The sequence below is a fragment of the Prinia subflava genome, chromosome Z (assembly GCF_021018805.1).
Source record: "Prinia subflava isolate CZ2003 ecotype Zambia chromosome Z, Cam_Psub_1.2, whole genome shotgun sequence".
Taxonomy (NCBI): Eukaryota; Metazoa; Chordata; class Aves; order Passeriformes; family Cisticolidae; genus Prinia; species Prinia subflava.
Window position 1 is genome coordinate 103,112,858 of NC_086283.1, and position 22,032 is coordinate 103,134,889.

Here is a 22,032-nt window from a genome sequence, read left to right on the forward strand (position 1 = left end):
GGTCAGTGATGGCCAGGGCAGTGCTGGGAGAAGAGCTGGACTTGACAGTCTGAGGGCTATTCCAACCCCAAGTATTCTGTGATTCCATGACTCTGCTACCCCCCCGTGGCAGCTGGGGCCGTGTGGAGGCACGAAGCATGGACCAAGGCTCCTCTCCACAGTGACCCCTTACCTTGGAAAATGTTTGGAGTCTGGAACTGGGAATGAACAAAACCTTCAGCACGGGGCTGCTGGGAGAACAGGGGGGCTGGAAAGCAGTGGGTGCTGCCTGGAATGACAGCTCTCCCTCCCACCCAAACCCTCTGTCGGCAGTTTGGGGCCGCCGCCCTGCCAGATTGCAGCCCCTGGGGTGCAGGTTTTCCTCTGCTGTGGCTAATTACAGCGCAGCTCCCACGGCAGCCCTTCTTTCACAACAAAGTGCTGCACAGCGTGTGTCAGCAAGGCCTCAGCTGTTCATTAGGTGATCCTGGGGAATATCCTCCACCGGGCTGAGGCGACACGGGTTCACAGCAGAAGTGATTTATGCAATTTGGGTACGAAGCCAGGAGTTTTAAAATGCCTCCAAATTGGGCTATTTTTAGCCTGGCACAAAGTCATGACCTTGCAGGTTATTTTCGCAATACCCTTTGTTTATAGGTGCAGAGCAGCATTACTCAGAAAGGTTTCAGAGCTGCCACAGTCATGCTGACGGGGAGGGTGGGAAAGCAGCTGAATGTGCTCTTCATGACAGGCTTCAAAATCATAATTAGGAGAGGGGGTTTTGATTAAGTAGGTTTACATATCTGATACTGTTACTATAGTGACTCTGACTCTTTTAACTGCTCATTGCTCCTTCATACATCAAACTGTTTAAATCGTGTTCAGTGCCAGTGGCAGAGAATTAAAATTCTTATTAAAAGTTCTTCTTAAAAAAAATCCTCTTTTTCACTGAGACCAGGAGAGATTGGGAAGGAATTGGTGGTTGGGAGGGTGGGCAGGCCCTGGCACAGGGTGCCCAGAGCAGCTGTGGCTGCCCCTGCATCCCTGGCAGTGCCCAAGGCCAGGCTGGACAGGGCTGGGAGCAGCCTGGGACAGTGCAAGGTGTCCCTGCACATAGATGAGCTTTAAGGTCCTTTCCAACCCAAACCATTCCAGGATTCCGTGATTAACAGTCTCAAAATCTGCAGCACTGGAAAACATCTGACTTTGGGCTGGGGAGGAGGCTGATGAAGGCTGGCATGGGCTGAGCTGTGGCGTTTCACACCCTTGTACTTTCCCTCTCTGAACACTGTGGGTGCTGAGCTGGGGACGGGTGTCACACCCACTGAGGCCAGACCATTGTCAGGACAAACAGCTGAGTGTTGCTGTGAAAAGTGATGGGTTTGCTCTTTTTCTTTGCTATCTCAGTGCTGACCTGCAGTATTAGCTACCTCGATGCCTTCTGCCGAGCCTTCTGTTTGAGTCCAAGGGACCCCAGCCCTGCAGGCCCTGCGAGGCAGCAGACCAGCAGAGGTTCCCTCCGCGCTATGGCTCTGCATGTTTTGAGGAGCCCGATTCCATGCAGGGCATCCAGCACAGCAGCCCTGGCCACGGGCAGCAGCTTCCCTGTTGCATCAAGGATCTCTGTGCGGGGTGACCCCACTTCCCTGCCGGTGCTCTCTGCTCCTTCCCCCTGCTTTGCCTTTCCCCCCCAGCCTCCTCCCCAGTGGGATGCCCTGGGCAGCCACGGTCCATCCTCCATCCTGTGTGCCACAGGGGGCTCACAGCCCCAGCTCCATGGACCCACACTCCGTACGGAGCCCAGCTCCTCACAGCCCCATCTCCTCACACACCTCCATCTTCCTATGGCTTCCAACCCCTCACGGATCCTGTCTCACTCACATTCCTCATCCCCTCATGTTCCCTATCCCCTCACATTCCCCACTCCCATCCCCATCCCCATCCCCATTCCCCATTCCCATTCCTCATTCCCATTCCCATTCCCCATTCCCCATTCCCCATCCCCATTCCCATCCCCATTCCCATCCCCATCCCCATCCCCGTCCCCGTCCCCATCCCCGTCCCCGTTCCCGTTCCCGTTCCCGTCCCCATTCCCCATTCCCATTATTCCCATTCCCATTCCCCATTCCCATTCCCATTCCCATTCCTGTTCCCATTCCCATTCCCATTCCTATTCCCATTCCCATTCCCATTCCCATTCCCATTCCCATTCCCATTCCCATTCCCCATTCCCCATTCCCCATTCCCTATCCCCATTCCCATCCCCATTCCCATCCCCATCCCCATCCCCATCCCCATCCCCGTCCCCATCCCCGTCCCATTCCCCATTTCCCATTCCCCATTCCCCATTCCCATTCCCGTCCCCATTCCCCATTCCCATTATTCCCATTCCCATTCCCATTCCCATTCCCATTCCTATTCCCATTCCCATTCCCTTCCCATTCCCTGTTCCCATTCCCATTCCCATTCCCCATTCCCCATTCCCATTCCCATTCCCATTCCCATCCCCATTCCCCGTTCCCATTCCCATTCCCCATTCCCATTCACGTCCCCATTCCCATTCACGTCCCCATTCCCCATTCCCATTTTTCCCATTCCCATTCCCCATTCCCATTCCCGTCCCCATTCCCCATTCCCATTATTCCCATTCCCGTTCCCACTCCCATTCCCATTCCTGTTCCCATTCCCATTCCCATTCCCATTCCCATTCCCATTCCCTGTTCCCATTCCCATTCCCATTCCCATTCCCTGTTCCCATTCCCATTCCCTGTTCCCATTCCCATTCCCATTCCCCATTCCCATTCTCATTCCCGTTCCCGTCCCCATTCCCATTCCCCATTCCCCATTTCCCATTCCCCATTCCCATTCCCATTACTCCCATCCTCTCCCTTTTCCCATCCCCCACACCCCGTTCCCCAGCCCCGCCCCTCTCCCCGCCCCCTCTGCGCTGATTGGCTGTCGCACCAGTCCTTATTAACCTACGACAGACCCCTCCCCGCCGCGCCTGTCCCGCTTTCCCCTCTGCGGAGGCGGGATAAAGCGTTCATTGGCCAAACAGCACGTCGCCTGCCAGGTTTCTTCCTCTCTATTGGCTGCAAGCGTTGTCAGTCACGGCCAACACCCGCCTCCCGGGATGTCCCTCCCCGGCGCCTCGGTGTTGGCTCCATTCAGTGGCGGGTTCCGCGGTGGACGCAGCTCCGGCGGGCGGGCGCTGCTCTCGCTCAGTAGGAACAGGTCCTCGGCCGGCATCGCTCAGCGGGCAGCAGCCGCAGGAGGAGGTAGACCCCGTTCTGGTAACAATTATACAACTGCGGCGGCGCACCACAGGCCTCTCTCTCTTTATAAACCCGTGTCTACGGGGCGTCCTGAAGGGCCGGAGGCCGCCCGTGCGCGGGGAGGGAATGGAGCCCGCCCGGGATGCTCCGTGTCCCGGCCCGGCCCCGCGGGGGTAGAGCCGCAGCAGCAGCACGGCGGTGCGAGGCCCCGCGGCTCGGCCTGCGGCAGGGCAGCCCTGGGCCCTGCGGCAGGTGCCTGCGAGGAGCCGGGGGACAGCCCCGGCCGTGCCCGTGCGTGTTTACCCCTGTCAGAAGGGTGACAAATGGAGCCGCCAGCCCGCCGGGAGCTGCCCGGGGCCGCGGGCAGCGCCCACCCCGCGGGCTCAGCCGCTCCCGCGGGCCCCCTGCGCCGGGCCCGACCTGCCCTGAACTTCCGTGGCCCTGGAGAGTGAAAGTTGGGAAGGAGCGGAGCAGCTGTCGCGGCCTTGGAGCAGGAAGCGCCGCCTGGTACTTTAGAGTTTGTGTTTGGGTTTGGCCTCCTGGCTGCTTGTTCAAAGAAGTGGCCGTGGCTGACACGCCGCCGTGGCTGGCTCCACGCTCCAGTAAAAAATGCTAACTAAATGGTGTTGTCTGAACAACCCGGGGTGTTATGGCAAGAATCTCATAATTAAGAGGAACAGAAACAAACCAAACTTGCAGCAAATTGATGGAGGGTTGGTGGAAAAGGATAGTCTTGTGGACAAGCAAGATCAAACCCACCAAATGTCGATTATTTGGTGTCCTTTGTGCTGGTAATTCCAAAAAGTAGTGAACATCAAAGGGAGTTTTTCTTGTACCTGTAATTTACATATGGGCAAATGAAAGAGCTGGGCAGAATGTGCAGCTCTGCAAGTGGCCCGCGTGTGTGCAGCCAGCAGTGTCTAATGCCTTATTAGACACGATAAGATCTGTAGAAATTTAACCTGAGCCTGTATTTTAAAACAGTGTGTACAGTCACAGGAGGAAAGTTCTGATAGTCCTGTGCGGTGGCTTGTGAGTCAGCAGCCTGAGTGCAGGCAAAATTTGGAGCTTTTTCTCCTGCAAACTAAGACAGAACCTGTCAAAGTGCATGGTAGCGTGCTGTGGTTGAGTACTAATTGAATTTTCATCTCCATGAGAGGTGCCAGCACCTTCACTGCAGTAGAGGCAGCACTGGTAGCTTGTGGGGCATGGGTAGATGCTCAGGTTCTTCTGTAATTAAGGTGGGATATTTCTTTTTAGAGCCCTGACCAGTGCATGCCGAGGTTTCAGGGAGATTGGCAGGCTCACACTTCACCTGAGCTACCAGCAGCTCAGTTTCCCTGTGCTCAGTGCTGAGCTGCTTTCCCGAGGAAGAACTCCCATTCGTGAGCGCAGCAGTTGTTGGGAACATCCTTGTCCACCTCTCAACCTGTATCCAAAAAATATCTGTGTTTCTGAGCTGAACATCCCCCACTCAGGGGTGTACCAGCTCCCCAGAACAGTGCATGAGTACCTTTCTGCCTGCTCCTGGAGTATTTCTGAGGGGTTTTAGGATAAGGTCCTTGTCCTTACCTTTGCCAGCAGTAGCCCTCCTAGTTACACAAATGAAAATAAAGCAAGAATGTCAATATATCTTGTCGGACTTGGCCAAAAATACTACTGCTGCAGTTTCCACAGTAAAAGATAATGGACTTTCTGGTGCTTAAGAATCAGAATATTTAGGTCAGGTTCATTAATGTATAAAAATACAGCTCTGTGATGCTGTCTGATAAGAGCTGCTCCCAACCAAGACTCCAATACCAAACAATTCAGCCCTACTTTCTCCTTGTGCTGCAAGTCTGGTAATACTGTAAATTACAGTAATTGACAAATACTCTTTTTAAGAAGATGTTCTGAAATCCTTCTCATCTGAGTTCACCTAAGTGTGCTTTGTTTAGTGACTGTTTCCAGCCTCAGGTGGTGACCTTAGGTACTCTGCTAAAGTGCTCCACACCTAACCCTTCTCCCTGTTGAACCGGCTGCCTCAGAATAAAAGGGAATGAAAGCAATTCTAATATGCTAAAGATATGCTTCCAAAATAACCTGCCTGCCTCCGCCAAACACTTAATTAGTAATTTCTGCCCATGACTGTTCCTTGTAATCTGCAGATCTCAAGGTGCCTTAGAAATGTCCTTTACAGTAGTGGCCCGGCGCTTTGCTGGAGGGAACCTGGAATAGTTTTGCCACTGTTTCCTGCTAGCTTTCCTCAGCAGTAGCATCTGGTCAGCTCAGGGAGACAAAAATGCCAAGTGGTGCAGAACCCCGTCCCCCGTCCTCGGCCCTCTGCTCCTTCCTCGTGGGATGCTCCTGTTGTGTTATGAAAGAGACTCCTTGGCCTGCTGAAGGGTGGTGGCTGCAGGGAGAGCTGCCTTCTTTAGGTAGAAGTCTCGTGGGAAGACACACTTATGGGCAGTGCTTGTCTAATGTAATAATTTTAGACTGCTTTATCATTGCTGAAGTGATGAAGCCAGCTAGTGTGTGCCTGGTTTGTGTCATGCTTGGGTGGGCCAGGCTGGGCTGTTCATTACTGAAAAAAAAACCCAGAATAAAGTGCATGGTGCATCCACACCAGACCTGAGGTGGTACAGGCTCACCACAGGGATTGCTGTGGGGACACAGGAGAAAATATCTATTGGCTTTGAAATGGTTGAGGCCTATAAGATTGGAAATTCTGTGGGGCCTTATGGCCTTGAATTAATGATTTCAGTTGTCAATGAAGAAAAATCTCCTCAACACAATGTCAGTTTCTGTACACGAAAAAAAGACTGGAACAAATCACTGACACAGCATTTCAGGAGCATTGAAATGCATTTATGTTTCCCCACCCTTCAAAGTGGAGGCAGACTGCAGAGTCATGCAGCACAAGTTTCTGTGCACTGGCAGACACTCCTTGGCACTGAGGGGAGATCCACAGGTCAGGCAGCCTGGGCAGTAATTGAAGCTGGCCTTGCTTTAATTGACTCTGAGCTTCCCAGCTCCCTGACCCGCCTAATTCTGCCTTCTAAGAGCGTGATGAACCTTTCCCTTAACAGTGGGTTTTGCCATTTAACAAATCCATAATTGGAGCAGCAGAACATTTGCTCCCAGATAAGGGCACTTGTGCATATTGGTAATCAGTTTGACCCGGCCAGATGCCTCCTGATAAGGCACAGCAGGGAGCTGTCCTCTGGTGTGCTGAAGGATTTAATCCCCTTAAATTGTGGCACAGCAAGTCAAAAATTACCAGCTGTACTGGACTCAGTCTGGAGGTGCACCACAGTCTCGTTTAGTTTTCACTATTGCCAGGCACTGAAGGGAGAACAGAGATCCTGGTTATGCTGACACGTGTTGGGGCAGGAATTTATTCCTCATTCAATTCTGCTTCTTTCTCCTAGTTCCTCCTCACAGGACATTGCACAACCTCAGAACTCTGTGTGTGCTTTCACATCGTGGCAAGTGCTGCTCTTTCCCTCAGTTCACATCCCTTCCCCTCGGAGCTGCTGCCAGGGCTGGAGCCCCTCTGCTCTGCAGCCAGCCTGGCACACCTGGGGCTCTGCCCTGCACAAGAGAAGGCTCCAGGGAGAGCTGCCAGCCCTGCCAGGGCCTCCAGGGGCTCCAGGAGAGCTGCACAGGCCCTGGGGACAAGGCCTGCAGGGACAGCACCCAGGGAATGGCTGCCAGGGAATGCCAGAGGGCAGCGCCAGCTGGGAGATTGGGCAGCAATTGCTGGCTGGGAGGGTGGGCAGGCCCTGGCACAGGGTGCCCAGAGCAGCTGGGGCTGCCCCTGCATCCCTGGCAGTGTCCAAGGCCAGGCTGGACAGGGCTGGGAGCAGCCTGGGACAGTGCAAGGTGTCCCTGCCATGGCAGGGGGTGGAACTGGATGAGCTTTGAGGTCCCTTCCCACCCAAACCACTCCGGGATTCTCTGTCAGCCTCTAATGCCAAAATTCTCTCTCCTTTTAAACTGCCATCCTCTCAAGCCTGGCCTCTCTCCTACAAAACCATTATAAGCCATTTTAAAGCCTCCCTAGACAGCAGCACAATCCAGCCCTTTCATCTCCTTCAAACCAGGTGGTGGTTTGAGGACATTTCCCCCAGACGTGAGGCTTCGTGCCCCTTTGTCCTTTCCCACGAGCCTGGGGGACAAGGCTGGTGGCCATCAGAGCTGGGTGGGTCACAGAGGGCCATGGCCATGGAGGCAGAGCTGCTGGCAGCCCTGCAGAGCAATATCAACAGGCACAGGGAGGGATTTCCTGCTTTGTGGGGTCAGCGTAGGTCATGGTGAGCTGGGCGTTGGAGGCAAGCCCTTGCTGAACCACACTGAGGAGTCTGGGACAAAAGGAGTTGGAGGAGATGGTGTAGGATGGGAGAGGAAACAGAGACAGGGAACAATTAGAAGAGCAGGGGAAGGAGAGCTCAGGGCTGAGTGACCAGTCAGGTTTTGTGCTGGATATAAATTAACTTGGAGCGTATCTCTTGGATCTAAACAGAGGGCTCAGTGGAAAATGAAACTTGATTCTCCCCCTTTATGAATCTGAGATACCTCCATCAAGAGAGTAATTTTAGGTGCTGGTGTGACACCTCCGAGACCAGCAAGTCTCCTCTCACACACCAGAGAAGAGTGCAAGATTTGTATCACACCTCTGAGAAGTCTTTATCTTCTGCATCCTTGATTGGAGTTAATTGATCAAGTTAGGGTGAATCTGGGTCACAATCCTGTTTGGTTCTTAAATGCTTATTAATTGCAACAATGTGCTTTAAGTTTAATTGGAGTGAAAGTAATGTGTCCTGTTCGTCCTACTTTTTAATTCCTTGTTTAAGGTATTTGCTGGTGGCGGGTTGAAGCCACTGTGGCGCCAGGCTGATGGGACTGTGGGATGGGGTTTGCTGTGACACTGGAGTCACAGACCATTTTTGGCCTCCCCTGCACAGGGAGATGGACCTGCAACCATGTGGTGATGGCAAATCAGCAATCAGAACTAAAACCAGTTAAAACAGAATTTGGTGATCCTGAAGGCAGCACAAAATTAATGTGTTTTGCAGCACAGAATTAATTTCCCTTGTCTGATGCTGATTTCCTGAGTGCTGGCAGGCCAGCTGTGCTCACTCCACCACTAGCAGGTTTGGGGAGGAACAAGCACGTTAGAGGCAACATTTGTTTGTAGTGCTGGCAAGGCTTCCAGCCTGCTGTCCCACTCCACTCAGCAAATTCATGGCCTTTACCCCAAAACAAATAAACACAGGGGTTGTGAGTGGAACTTTTGTCATTCACAGGGCTAAACAAACAAGTCAAGGTTGAGAGAAAGGGATGCTTCCGAATGCAGAGCAGCTTCCCTCTACGTTTCATAGTGGGTAGAAGAGAAACTTGGGCTTAACCAATGATGAAAAATATTAAATGTTTGCATATTTTTTTAGTCCTTGGAAAGATTTTCAAGAAAATCCTCATATTGTAACTTGTAAGACCAGTCTGCCATCTTAAAAGCTGATTATGTGCAAATTTGATTATAGAAAGGTCTTCTAAAGTATTCAGGCGATATTTAAGATAATGAAGTTTTGTTCTGTAATTCAATTTCGTCTCCCATCTGGAAGAAATTAAAAACCCAAGCCATGTATCATTTCTTTCCTTAAAGATGTCTCATGCCCTGCTTTACTGTCCCTGCCTGTCTGGGCTGTGGATGTATAGCTGGGCTGGGGGTGATGGGTCCCCTCTCCTGGTGCCTGGGTGTCCCCTCCCTGTGTCACCACACAGACCATGGTCCTGGCTGGGTCCTGCTGTGCTTCCCATTGTCCTCTGTCTCAGTGAAATAACCTTTGGGAGATGAGTCCATTGCTCATTCCCTGCTGCCTTATGCATGCACGTGATAAATGGTAATTTCTTCTCCAAAGAGCTTGTGATCAATAATGGAGTAAAATGAGTTCAAGGGTTGCTAACACCTGTCAGGATTAGAACTGGAGTTATGATAACAATTTTTGAATCCTTTTAGGGAAACATCCTTTAATTAAAAGGATATATTCTCTCTGAAAATAACCTTTATATTTTTAAAGTTTGGAATAGTAAAAATCTTAGCCTGGAATCCACAGTTCAGTGGCGTTGGCTATTTTATTTCCACATTTTATTGCAGCACAGTTTTAATATGCTGGCAGACACCGTTTCTCTCCCATGTTGTCCAGGCCAGGAGATGTAATTGTTGGAAGGCTGCAGAGGATCTCAGTGAGGATTTTGTGGCTGGGCCTGCCCAGGCTGTCCTGTCCTGGCTGGCATTTGCGCCAGTGCCAGTTCCGCGGGTCACCGTGGACCGTCAAAATTGCTGCTGGCACTTCTGCTCTGCCATGGTGGTGTAAGGCAACACCGAGGGAGAGCTGGCTGCCCACACGTGGTGCCAGCTCCCAGCAGGGTCCCTGCATGTTCCCTCCAGTCTGTACTTCCACATTGCAAACCCGTCCTTGCTTTTTCTCCTCACGGCTGCCACAAGGCTGTTTCGGGTTGTTACTCTGCGGTGTTCCACAAGTCTCACGCTGCGTGTACCTTTCTGTGGCAGCGGGCAGCCCGCGGGTCGGGCTGGGGTTCTGCTGGCTCTAGAGGTGTCTGAGCATTCCCTTTGCCTTGCCAGGTGCTCCAGAGGAAGGAGGATGCTGTCCCGACTGCGCGCGGCCGCGGCGCCCTGCGCGATGGCGCGGCGCGGCCTGCACACCAAGGAGAAGGGCAAGCCGCTCATGCTGAACCCGCGCACAAACAAGGTGGGTGCCCTGTCCTTCACAGGTGTCTTATCTGCACCTCCCACAGCCCACTGGACCTTGTCCCCAGGTCAGCCAGGGCAGGGTGGCGGAGGCAGGGAGCAGTTCCTGCCAGGGCACCTGCAGAACAAGAGCCCCTGGTGTCACCTGCTGCTCCTGCCAGCCTGCGCTCCCCTGGCTGCTGTCCCCACAGCCAGGGCTGCCCTGTGCCCAGGAAAGGCTGCTGGCACTGCCTCAGCACCATCCTCTTGTGGGGCTGCCCAAGCCGAAGGAGAGCTTCAGCAGAGACAGGGTCTGACTTCAGAGTTTGCACAAGTTAATTCCGAACTCAGGCCCACTAATCACAAAGAGTGTCAGCCTCTCTGTCCTGGCCTTGGCCCTTTACGGGAAGGCTGAGAATTGGGACTGAGCCACATCACCTAAGAAACATCCCTGTGCAGAGCCTGAAAGAGCACCTAAAAATAAACCTTGATGGGAGCTAACTGGGAGGTAGAGGTATCGTGTTAATCCCATGCATTGAGGCCAACTTAGAAGAAAGTAGCATTTTTTTCCCTTCACAAAACTGTTCCTGTTTCCATGAGCCCATCTTCAACCTCTTTTTTTTTTTTCTTCTGGAGTTGTAGTGGCCTTCAGGAATCTTGAAGCCATTAATGTGTAAATTAAAACTGGTAAGAAATTAGATGAGGGCTTTTGGTGGCTGGTCCAAGATGTCTGAAGTGGTCAAGAAAGGTGGCAGATCTACCTGTATCTGACAGGGCCTTTCCTGAGCAATGAGGCTGGGTTCTTTTCCCCTTCCCTTTCCCCCCTGCACAGTAGAGTGCAAGATGCCTCAGTCCTGCATAAATCCATCTGCTAAAGGGAGGGAGAGAGAACTGTAGAAGGTAGAGACTGGCTGACTGCAAAACTGTAATTGAGATTGCTGTGTCAGGAAGGAGAAAAGAGTAAGTTGGTGTGATTTGTCAAGATCAGATTATCTCAAGACTTTCTGAGCTCTGAAGACTTTGACATGCCAGTGGAAATTACTTCGACCCTTGTAAGCTTTCCCAAATGCTGATTATGCAACACTATTCACAAACGAGAACAATAGGTCATTTCTTACTGTTTTTCTGGTGATAATATCTTTCCATTTTTTTTAAACCCTGGAATTCTCTACTGGACTGAGCACAGTGCAGTTTTTTTCTTGAGGAGTAGAAGAGAGTAGGGAGCTTCTGGTTAATGACAATTGATTTTTCATATTTTTTAATGCCTCCAAGAAGTTATGCATGTGAGAGGAGGCCCCATTCTGCATTGGTTTATCTGTGCTGTATCAGCCTGTCCTTCCTGCTGGCGTCTGTTGGAATGGATCAGTAAGCTCACTGAGTGATACTGCTGGATGCAGCATCTGTATGGAAATGCATTTTGGATATTCAGCAAAGACATAAATGATTTATTAAACACACTGAGTACTTTACCCCTTGTGCCTCACGTGTGTATAGATATATATATATATTATCTACGTACAGAAAGAGATAAAGGGTGCTATCTCTTGCTGTTAGCTTGTGGAGTTTATCATGTTTTGCTTGATTACATTTAATTTTTACATCCTTTATCAGCTCTGCAGAACGTTTGGTCTCCCCTAAGGCACGTGTCCCTAAAACAAGAGCTGCAGAAGGGCAGCATCAGGGGCAGGAACCAGCCCTCACCCTTGTGCAAATTGATCTGTTGCTCTTTGCCACTGAAGTAGGTTTTTCTCTTACTTTTTTTTCCTTTTCTGGCCCACCCTTGCCTGTCTCTTGGTGTGGACACTACACCTGCACCAGCAGGTTTGGTTTTTGTGTCTGCAGGCCAGATTTGAGGTGTTCATTGTCGGGGTGGCTGGAGAGGCAGTGAGCTCCTCCGGCCATGCCCCAGGGCTGCAGCCCAGCAATTGCAGAGCCTGCTGTAACTGTTGCTGGCGTCCTCATCTGCTCAGAGTCCTCTGTGATGTGTGATTTCTGCTCCCTGACAGCGATTCAAATTGCAGTTAATTGGCTTCAGGACGTTCTATTCTGCTGGAGATCCCTGCTGTGCCAAGGCAGCATTTTAAGCTTGCTGGATGCTTAGAACACTGTTAGGACAATCTCATGGGTTTAGTGCTGGCAATTAAATTGTTACTGATATTGTGCAGTGCTTCAGATGGGCCAGGGTTCATTTTTCCAGCTCAGAACAGATGATGCATGAGGACAAGATCTCTGACTTGGTGATGTCTGTTCTGCCACATGGAGTGCCATCAGAGTGTCCTTGTCTCCACTGGAAATACATGACCTTTAATGTTATCTGTATGTTTGCTTTCTGTGGCTTGCAGGAAATTTGTGACTCTGAGTAATCGGTCCACATCCTGTTCTTTAGTTTGTGATTTTGATTGTGGTATCAATTCTTCTTGTGAAGAAGTGTGATTGTATTTTGTACAGTGGATTCCGTTACCCCATTTCCCATGACTCTCTTCCTCAGAATTGTTAGGTTATCACAGAATCCCAGAATCCCTGAAGTTGGAAAAGCCATCCCAGACCACTGAGTCCAAGTTGTCACCCGATCCCCACCGTGTCCCCAGCCCAGAGCTCTCAGTGCACACCCAGTCCTTCCTTGGACACCTCCAGGGTGGGGACTCCAGCACCTCCCTGGGCCGCCCCTTCCAGTTCCTTTCCACCCTTTCCAAGGGGAAATCCCTTCTCTTGTCCAGAAACTCCTCCTGCACCAACAAGTGCCTCTCAAATCTTTGGCTTCAGCAGGTGTCTTTAGGATTTATACATGCACATATTTGTGTGTATGCATATGCCTGGAAATGGCAATAGACAAGCACATGGAAATACATGATAAATGTTAAAGAAACATTCACTGGTGGCAGCTTAGTAATCCCAGACTGCTCCTGAGGAATTCTACCAGTGTTTTATCTTTCCTACAGGTGGTCGTCTTCTCATATGATATATTTCACTCACACTTTCATCTGTGTTCATACACAGCTTTTTCAGCCCATTTTATTTTCATGCATGGCTTCCAGAATACTTCCAGAAACTGTGATAAATTTACCTTTGTGTAAAGAGACAATTTTCTTAGCAAACTTGTACATGACCTCACTGACTTGTGGGAAATACCCTAAGAGTACATTTCTGATTCAGAATGAAAAATAAACAGAAAAACTCAACCAAAGTCAGAGCTGTCTGGGCAAAGTAAAAGGAATAGTATAAGAGAACATAAGGAAAGGATTGTATGAGCTTGAAGATGCAAAAGCACTTTCTCACCCTACTGGTTTTGACACATTTCATTTATTTTAGTTGTTTTAGATTTAGACTTAGCTGGGTTGAGCAGCCAGGGCATGGAATACTCAGTGCCCCTGTGCCTTCCTGGGGAAACCAGAATAAACAGGATGTGGGGAGGGAATGGTGATTGTCTCGTTGCTAAGAAGTGCAGTGCTTGAAAAGTTGCTCTCAGTTTCTGATCAGTCAGGGAGAAGGACCCGAGAAGGCAGGAAACTGACAGAAACTGAGCACACGCCCCCAGCCCAAAAGTCCCTCCACAGTTCTGTTCCTGCCCAGCGGGTTTGGAGACAGAGGGATTCTTGGATGGAGTTCGCATGGCCATGCACCTGCAGGTTTTATCAGCTTCCCTGAGATCTGTGTGCTTTCCAAAGAAAGTACCTGTGGGGACATGGAGCTGTTTAATCTGTAACCAGCTGGCAAAGGTGGTGGGAGGGTGGGAGGGTATCCAGCCTCATTTACCTTGGATCAGGTGTTCTGCTCAGCACCTGCGGGCTGCTGGGGTGGGGGGTGGAGGGAGGAAGGAAGGGCACTGCCTTGGGTTTTTTATTGTGGGATTAATGCCCTTAAGGGAGAGCAGGAGCAGCCACATCTGCTCAGCTGGAAAAATAGCAGTTTAAAGAGATGTCCCCGGGGCGTTCAGGGATGCCATTTCAATCATCATGCTCATGATTTGCAGTGTGCAGCTCTACCATCACCGTGGAAAATGTACCCGGGGGAGGCTGGGCTGCTTCCCTGGCAGTGAGTGAAGGCTTTCTGCTCCCTGTGCTCCTGGCTTTCCCCCTTTTCTGCAGGGGAGTGCTTTCAGCTCTGTCCACATCATTAGCACACTAGCAAACAAGGCAGCTTTGACTGGCTGAGTATGGGCCACCAGCCAGAGTGATTCACATCTGGCTCCCCCCTTGCAGAGGGGCTCCAGGAGCTGGTGGCATCTTTGTCTGCAGAGAGATGGAGGTGTTCAAAGGGTTGGAGATCTGATGGAGATGCAGCTTATGTCACAGTACATTGCCATGCTGTGTCAGCCTCACCTGCCAGGGTACAGACTGTGCTGCTTCTGGGAGAGTAAAGGTAGAGAACTGAGTTTAAAAGTGACAGAGGAAAGCAATCAGGAGAGATTGTCATGTTCTGACCCTGTTCTCATAAACTTTTAATCTCTGGTAGAGATAGCAGAGACACCTTTGATTCTTATGAATGAAGTTTATTAATCTGGAGGCATCTTGTGCAATAATGAACTTTGTGTTTAGCCCAGGGGTGCAAAGTCAGGAGAAGCAGCCCACAATACAACATTAAATCTACTTTATTTTCAAAATGTTCGTGATGCTGCTTCAAAGGCTGTGCTACACTCTGCATCTGTTCTAACAATTATTAGGAATTACAAGGAAACCATTTTTTAGATCTTTTGTGAACTAGAGTAAGTAACTTTCCAAACAGCGGCATGTTCGGATATAAACAGTATGTACATCTTTGTCAGGAGCCCTGGATGGTTTTTTTGCTGTGTATGAGAGCACTTATGGTTGGCTAAAAGTATTCTCTCTTATATATATGGCTGCAAGACTGCAGGCGGGGAAGACTTATCACCACTACTACTTCTGTGCTTGGAAATCTCTCAGAATCACTTTCTCAGTGGTGCTATAAAAATCCTGCTTGCAGCATTCAGGCTGCTCCATGCAAAGCACGCAGCTAGAATTTGTCTATGCTGGTATTTATAGCAGCACTGGCTTTGTGTGATGGAGCCCAGTTGCTGCGAGGTCCCAGTGCCAGAGTTTGTGGATTAAAGTTCATGGTGGTTCAGTGTGAGCTTGTCTTAACTAAAATACTGCAGACATTTCACTCTAGTAGCATTTTTCATTCCACCTCCCAGCAGAGCATTGGTTTTGTTGCAGTGAATTTGTCCATTGCGTGTTAATTAATTAATCTGTGGGCTTTGAGGCATGCTGGGCTTCCTCCTGGATGTGCTCCCTGCTTTGTCCGTGCTGGCCCGAGACAACACCTGTTTGTTCTGAGCCATGAAGAGGATCAAGGAGACTAATCCCAGTGAAAGTCAGCACACAGCACTTGGGGAAAGGACACACAGCCTGCAAAAGGTGATCCCTGCTGCTTAAACCCAGGCTGCAGGAGTACTTAAGCACTTAATCCAGGGAAAACTAGAGGGAGTTTGTGCCTTAAGTGCTGCTTGGTTCTTCAGTGCCTTCGAGGGCACCAGGCTGTGTGGGCTGAGTGTCCCCTGGGCTGGCTCCAGTCCTGCCGAGCCGTGCTGGGGTCACAGAGGAGCTGGAAGGGTGCTGGGTGTGTGATATTGTTCCATCATCAGGCAGCTCCATCCTGGGAGATACTGCATGGGCAATCCCTAATCCACATCTAAATCCAAATCCAAAACAAGCTCATGGTCATGGACAAAGATACACAAGTGTTAGAAGGACTCAGGGGCTTTTATCTCACAGCTGGGGACTGAACTTGTTCTGTTCCAGTTGGAACAAGGACTGAATTTCTGTGTGCACGCTGATCTCATTCTGATTCCTGATTTAGGCCTAGGCAGAAATTAAAGTGTCTAAATTACTGTGAGATGTAATTGTCATGTAAATCCACAGCTGAAAGTACTTAATGTCACTTAAAAATTCACCCTGTGTGATGTTACTTTAACTCCGGAGACACTGAACACACAGGTTGCCTACAGACAGGATAGAATCTGAATTTGTTGTTTTGTCCTTCTTCTTCCTCCTCTAGACACTGTAAATATTTTGGCATCACTTTTGTTTTTGTGGTGTCTAAAGTAACAGTCAACATACTACAAATGTTTACCAGCTTTGCTTGGCCTTGCAGCCTAAATCACTTGCACTGCAAGCACGGTTTGTGTTGGGAAAGGGTAGTTTTTAAAAGATATTTAACTGTATTTAAAAGATATTAAACTGCTGATGGCAGCAAGCTGGGGGGTTGTTGAGGAAAAGGGAAGATAGCTGAGAGGTTTTTGTGTGGAGCATGCATTTCTGCTGAAAGAGAATATATGTTTCTTGTGAAGTGTGCAGAAGTGGAACTAGTCCTTTGCAACATACAAAAAACCTCTGTGGCACCCCGAGCGTGTTTCCCTGAGTTTTTCTCTCATGCCAGTGCTGTTTACCTGGTTGTGTCCTTCATGGAAATGTTGGATTATTCACATCAGTTTCTTGAAAAAAGTACCATGTAAGTGGCTAAGTGACTGTTACACCCCACAAAAAAAAATCAACCTCCAAGAAACCAGTGGCAAGGTTAAAAACTTGAAGAATGAACTGTCATCTGAAATTTATTTCTATTTAGTACTGGAACAGTACTGGACAGTAATAATTAGATTAGGAAAGAAAACACTGGTTTGCAAATTAGTCCTAACTACTTCTAGAAAAACTCTACTGTCCTAATAGTAGAAGGTTAAATTGAAATCAGTATTTAGTGTCAAATGTATTACATGAAATGTTGGCAGACATGAAAATAAATACAGAGAAAAAAATTTATGTTAGCAGTAAAGACTTGGAGTTTTCTGCAAGAAGGCAAAACCCTGAAATTTCTTGGGTTTGAGTTGTTTTTGTTTTTGTCTTTGTTTTTCTTCCTTTGTAACTCTTCAGGTATTTCTTACCATAGAGCATAGTGCAGAATCAGTACAGAGGAGCAGGTGCACTGCCTCAGTCAGTGTAGTCAAAACAATTGATGTGGATCTAACTTCCACATAGCGGGTCAGGACTGCCCGGAGAGGTTCCTCCAGCTTTATTGCTACATCAGCCTCAGCACAGGGTGAGGCACCCAAGATGCCACAGCTCTGGTCCTGCCAGCAGAGCCAGAATTCCCTGTGTTACAGGGCCTTTGGAAAGTTTCCTATCCAACAGCAAATGGTTGAGAGCTACAGGCATCTGCATAAACCAGTCATTACAACTACTCATGTCCCGTGTCTGACAGCTGGTGCTTGTTTCATATTTCTTGCCACTCTGGAACTTTTTATACCCCTCTATAAACGAAGCACAGAGCCTCATTATTAAACTTTCCTATTATCTTGCTTAACGTATTTTTCTTCTTGCTAAGGCCTAACTGTACACAGCACAAAAACACAGTCTTACTGTTCCAGGTCCTCATTCTTGTGTCTTTTTAGCTCTAGGCCTACATCCACACTGCTGTAAACAGAGTTTTCTGCTTTTTCTGTTTCCCATAATTCCCCCTCTTGGTGCAACCACAAAGAAACCCTCTTAATAGCTTTGTGAGTTCTTAACCATCCTGCATTGCAGAGCTCTACTACAGTGAGTCCTGTTTAAAGCTTTGCTCAACCTCATCTGTGGTGTTGCCTCTGCTCCCCTTCTGTTGGTCTACAATGCATTTTAGGGTGTGATCTGTCCTTTCAGTAATTTCGTGACTTGTGGGGAGTAGGGAATACCAAAAGTGTGGAGAACACCCCAGTCCATCAAAAATGTGGCCAGTTTTCAGCTGTATATGCAGGGCCATGGTCTGGTTTTACCTTTTGGGGTACACCTAGTGAAGCAAATGCTTGTAAAAAAGGTTGACAGGCACGATTGGCTGTTTCTCCTGTGTGGACAGAGGCAAACACTGCGCCTGAAAAGGCGTCCACTGATACAGGAATATTTTAAAATTTCCCAAAGGAAGGGTACTTAGTGATGTCTGTTTGCCATAACTGTGAACTATGGATTTCACAGCTCCTGTAGAGACAGGAGGTTGCACAAGCTGACAATCAGGGCAGGTATTGATGACAGCTTTAGCCTGACCTTTGGAAATGTGAAACAGTCACACAAGTGCTTGTGTGTTTTGGTGAAAAAAGGCATGACTCAGTTCTGCTTGTTCAAAAAGGTTTGGGAAAGTGTTTGAAGCAACCACTGTCAGTTTATCTGCTCTTGCATTTCCTTCTGGCAGAAACCCTGGAAGCGAGGAATGAGCCCTAATGTGAGAGACAAAATATAGGTTAGGTCTGTATTGCAAAAATGTATGAAGATGTGAAAGTCAAGGATCTAGGGTAGCTTTACCAACATCTCTTAAAACCAGTCCCTCTATTCTTTTGAGTACATTAGCAACATAAGCAGAATCTGTAATTAAATTGAAAGCTTCTGGAAAAAGCTGAAAGGCCCTGACTACAGCAGCTAGTTCAGTAATTTGAGGGGATCCCTGTACTGTTTGAATACCTGATTCCCAAGTTTTATTTGTTTGATTTAACCATGCTATGACTGACTTGTGTGTTTTCCCTGATCCATCAGTGAAGAGAGTTACAGCACTCAAAGGCTTTTCACTGAGCATGGGTTTTTCTCTAAAACTTAATTTTGCTAGAAACAATTTGTGGCCTGGATAATGAATAGAGGAAACACCCGAAAAGTTTAACAATGCGTTTTGTAAATCATCTGAATTTTTCAATGCCCAATCAAGGTAGTCTTTTTTCAAGAGCAAATAGATAATTGCAAAATCTTGACCTGCTAAAGTTAATAATCTTGTTCTGGCTCTGATTATCATTTCCATAGTTGTAAAAATTATCTTGAGGGACCTATAAGGAAGAAAAACCCGCTCCATTAGTAACAAAGGATCTCTTTCAGAAAAGTCCCATTGAAAGATGAGGCCATAGCATTGCATTTTTTTCTCCTAAAACTGCAAGAAAGAAGGGCTTTTCTGGAGCACAGCTATGGGCTTGTCTCTTTTGGAAAGCTTCTGTGACTTTTTCAGGGGCTGTCTGTGCTTCAGGTGTTAAAATTCTGGGAGATTTGATGTTGCAGTCTCCTCTCAGTAAGTCAGAGAGTGGGGCAAGTTCATAATTGGTAATTCCCAAGACAGGCTTGACCCAATTAATTTCTCCCAAAAGCTTTTGTAAATCTTGCAAGGTGTTGACACCAGTTCAGAGCTGTATTTTCTATTGCTTAACTATTTGTTTGGTCCTCCTCCATCCCAGATATTTCTAGGGTGGGATTTCTTGTATTTTCAATGTAGAGATTTCCAGTGTGGTACTTTGGACTTCAGCAATAATGCTGTCACGAGTTTGTTCCATCTCCATCCGTGTTGGTGCTGTGATGAGCAGACTGTCCATGTAGTGCTGAATCACTGATTGTGGGTGCTTGTGTCCAGCAGGTGACAGAACTTGTGTGACAAAATATTGGCAAATTTTGGCCAGTTCTGTATCCCTTGAGTCAAAGATTTCCTGAGACATCTTTGTGATGGTTCTCCTCTGTTGATAGTTGGAACCAAAAAGGCAAATCTCGGGGCATCCTCTGGAGGAAGTGGAATGTTGAAAAAACAGTTTTTTAAATCAATGGTGACAAGAGGCCACTCCCTTGGAATCACTGAGAGAGAGGGGAGTCCAGGTTGCAGGGGCCCCATGCCTTTGATGACTTCATTGATCTCCCTCAGGTCGTGAAGCAGTCTCCAGGAGGCAGAAATCTTCTTGTGAACAACGAACACTGGTGAATTCCAGGGACTGTTTGTGGGTGTGATGTGATCTTTTTGTAATTGCTCCTGTACTCATTTTTTAAGGACACTTAGTTTTTTCTCTGATAAAGGCCATAGCTCAATCCAGACAGGGTTATCAGTTTTCCACGACAGTTTTAGAGTGGTGGGTGCCGACATGGTCCCCATCAAAGACCCGCTTCCAGTTTTGTTCCCTCTGGGACAGCGCATCTCTGCCCCGTACAGTGATGGGTTTCTGCATCTGCAGTGAAGGGACAAACAGTAGCTGTCTTCCCTTCAGGACCTGCAGTGGTAATCATGGATTCACTTTGCAGACACACAGTGGCCCCTCCAATCCCAGTGAGGGCACCCACAGGTGACACTGAATTCCGATCACTCGGCCAAAAACACGTGAGAAATCACAGTGACATATGCAGTGTCCGGCATGCCTGTGATGTAAAGTGTTTTACCAAGGTGAGTCTGGCTGCAGGTCAGCTCTGGTCCATCACGGCCGACACGCTCCACCCAAAAGACAATTTTAGTAAAATTAGAATTAGAAGTAGAATTTAGTAGAATTCCCAAATGCCACCTCTTGGCACAGCTTGATTAGTTAAAAATGGAGTCCCTTGACCTGTATTTATCTTAGGTATATCCACAGGTAATGCAATTGCAATAGTGTTTTTAGTTGAATTATTGTAATTCAACTAAATTGAATACAATAGGAACAATTGTACCTATTGTACAATTGAGTACAATAGGAACACTGAATGTGACAGCTAAAATTATTAGCTCTTCATTACAGTCTGCTGAAACAACAGCTGGAAGGACTGAAAGCCCAAGAATTCTGTTGCTATCCTTGCCTATAATTTAAAAGTCTTCTCTGTGTGGTGAATTACCAGTAACTCCTGTAGGTATGCATTCATGACAGAAGTCCTTTAAAAGGTATATTAATTTGGAAGTTGCCAGCTCACACCGTGCCCCTGGGGTTGGTAAGATGGGGTTGCTTGAGGGATAGCTGGCGAGGGCACAGATGATACTTGATTCGGGTTTCTTCCAGAAACTATCAACGTGTTTGGATTTTCTGGAAATTGAGATGCCACTATTTGTTTCACCATGCAGTACCGCTGTGGCACGCGCTTTTTTAACGACAGAGGTTTGCCCTGGAAATCAAACCAAGAATGACGTTGGTTTGCAAAGTGTTTTCCTTTTCTGCACCGAGGGCAAACACCAGGTGGTTTACCTTTTCTTGTCAGCTCAGAACAGTCCTTTTTAAGGTGGCTGGGCTTCCCACAATTAAAACAAAGCCTTTTGGCATGATCAACCTGGAGAGCTGCAAGGATTTTTTTCCAGCGTTTTTGTTTGTGTCTCAAAGGCTTTTTCTAGTTTTTCTCCCAGGGAACCTAGGGATTTTGCAAGCTGCTCCCCCAAGGTATTAACTAGAATCTTAGCAAGATGCTGTGGAGTGTTAAGTTTGCAGCAAGCTGAAAGCATTTGAGGAACTGCCGGTGGCTGGTTAGGCAAAGCTGAGATAACTTGTTTGCACTTCTCGTTGGCATTAGAGAAAGCCAGGACTTCAATAATATAGGGTTGAGCTTGCTCATCTGGGCACTGCCTTTCAATAGCTTGTGTAAGCTGGTCTAAAAAGGAACCTTAGGCCTTGGTCTTGCCTTGCATTGTGGTGGAGTAAGCATTTCCATGGCTCCCTGCTGGCTCCACCCCACAAAAGGCTTTTCTCGCTGCATTTTTTATTTCTGTGAGCTCAGCCCTAGGCAGTATAGCCACCTGATCTTTTGCCTTATCATTGGGGCATCCCCCGCTAACTGAGCAATATTAAACTGAGCATGGGGACTACCGACATACTTTTCTATTAACTTGTTAAGAAGCTTCTCCACTCTGAGTCCCATAAGATGTACTGCAAATTGGTTAAAATCATGGAAGCCACATTGCGGCAATCTGCAGGAGTAAGATCATAAGAGTTAAAAATGCTTTTCACCACATTATTGAAATAGGGAGATGTAAGTCCACTATGTTTCGTTGCTTGTCTGAGTTCTTTGATATCCTAATAAGATAGAAATTCATAGTGGGTGTTGCGATCATTTCTACCGTATCTCACAGACACTGCTAGGAGCTGTCCATTTAATGCATCAAAATCCTTGTCCTGTCAGAGATTTCGTCTGGTCTCAGACCAGTTAGGCAAACATAGTGAATTACTTTTTGGAATGACTGCTGGAGGGTCCCCAGTGTTTGCAAGAAATGAGGGATCCTTTGGGTTAGACAGAAATAAATCAGGGTCTCGTTTTGTATTTATGGGACCAAATTCAGGCAAGGCAAAATCATCCCCTGAGCTAGATTTTGTATCTGGTG

The 22,032-nt window shown here is 48.1% G+C and overlaps 1 protein-coding gene across 2 annotated transcripts in view; it reads left to right on the forward strand.

The window, feature by feature from the left end:
- The first annotated feature begins 3,103 nt into the window (after positions 1–3,103).
- Positions 3,104–22,032, forward strand: part of ME2 (malic enzyme 2) — a 38,644-nt gene continuing 19,715 nt past the window's right edge. Inside the window, exons 1-2 of one of the 2 annotated variants that reach the window (XM_063421499.1) lie at positions 3,104–3,257; positions 9,883–10,009. In XM_063421499.1, the coding sequence (XP_063277569.1) occupies positions 9,902–10,009 (108 nt within the window). In that variant the 5' untranslated portion in view covers positions 3,104–3,257; positions 9,883–9,901. Of the gene's footprint in view, positions 3,273–9,882; positions 10,010–22,032 lie in introns of both variants that reach the window. The other variant, XM_063421500.1, reaches the window with a different exon arrangement.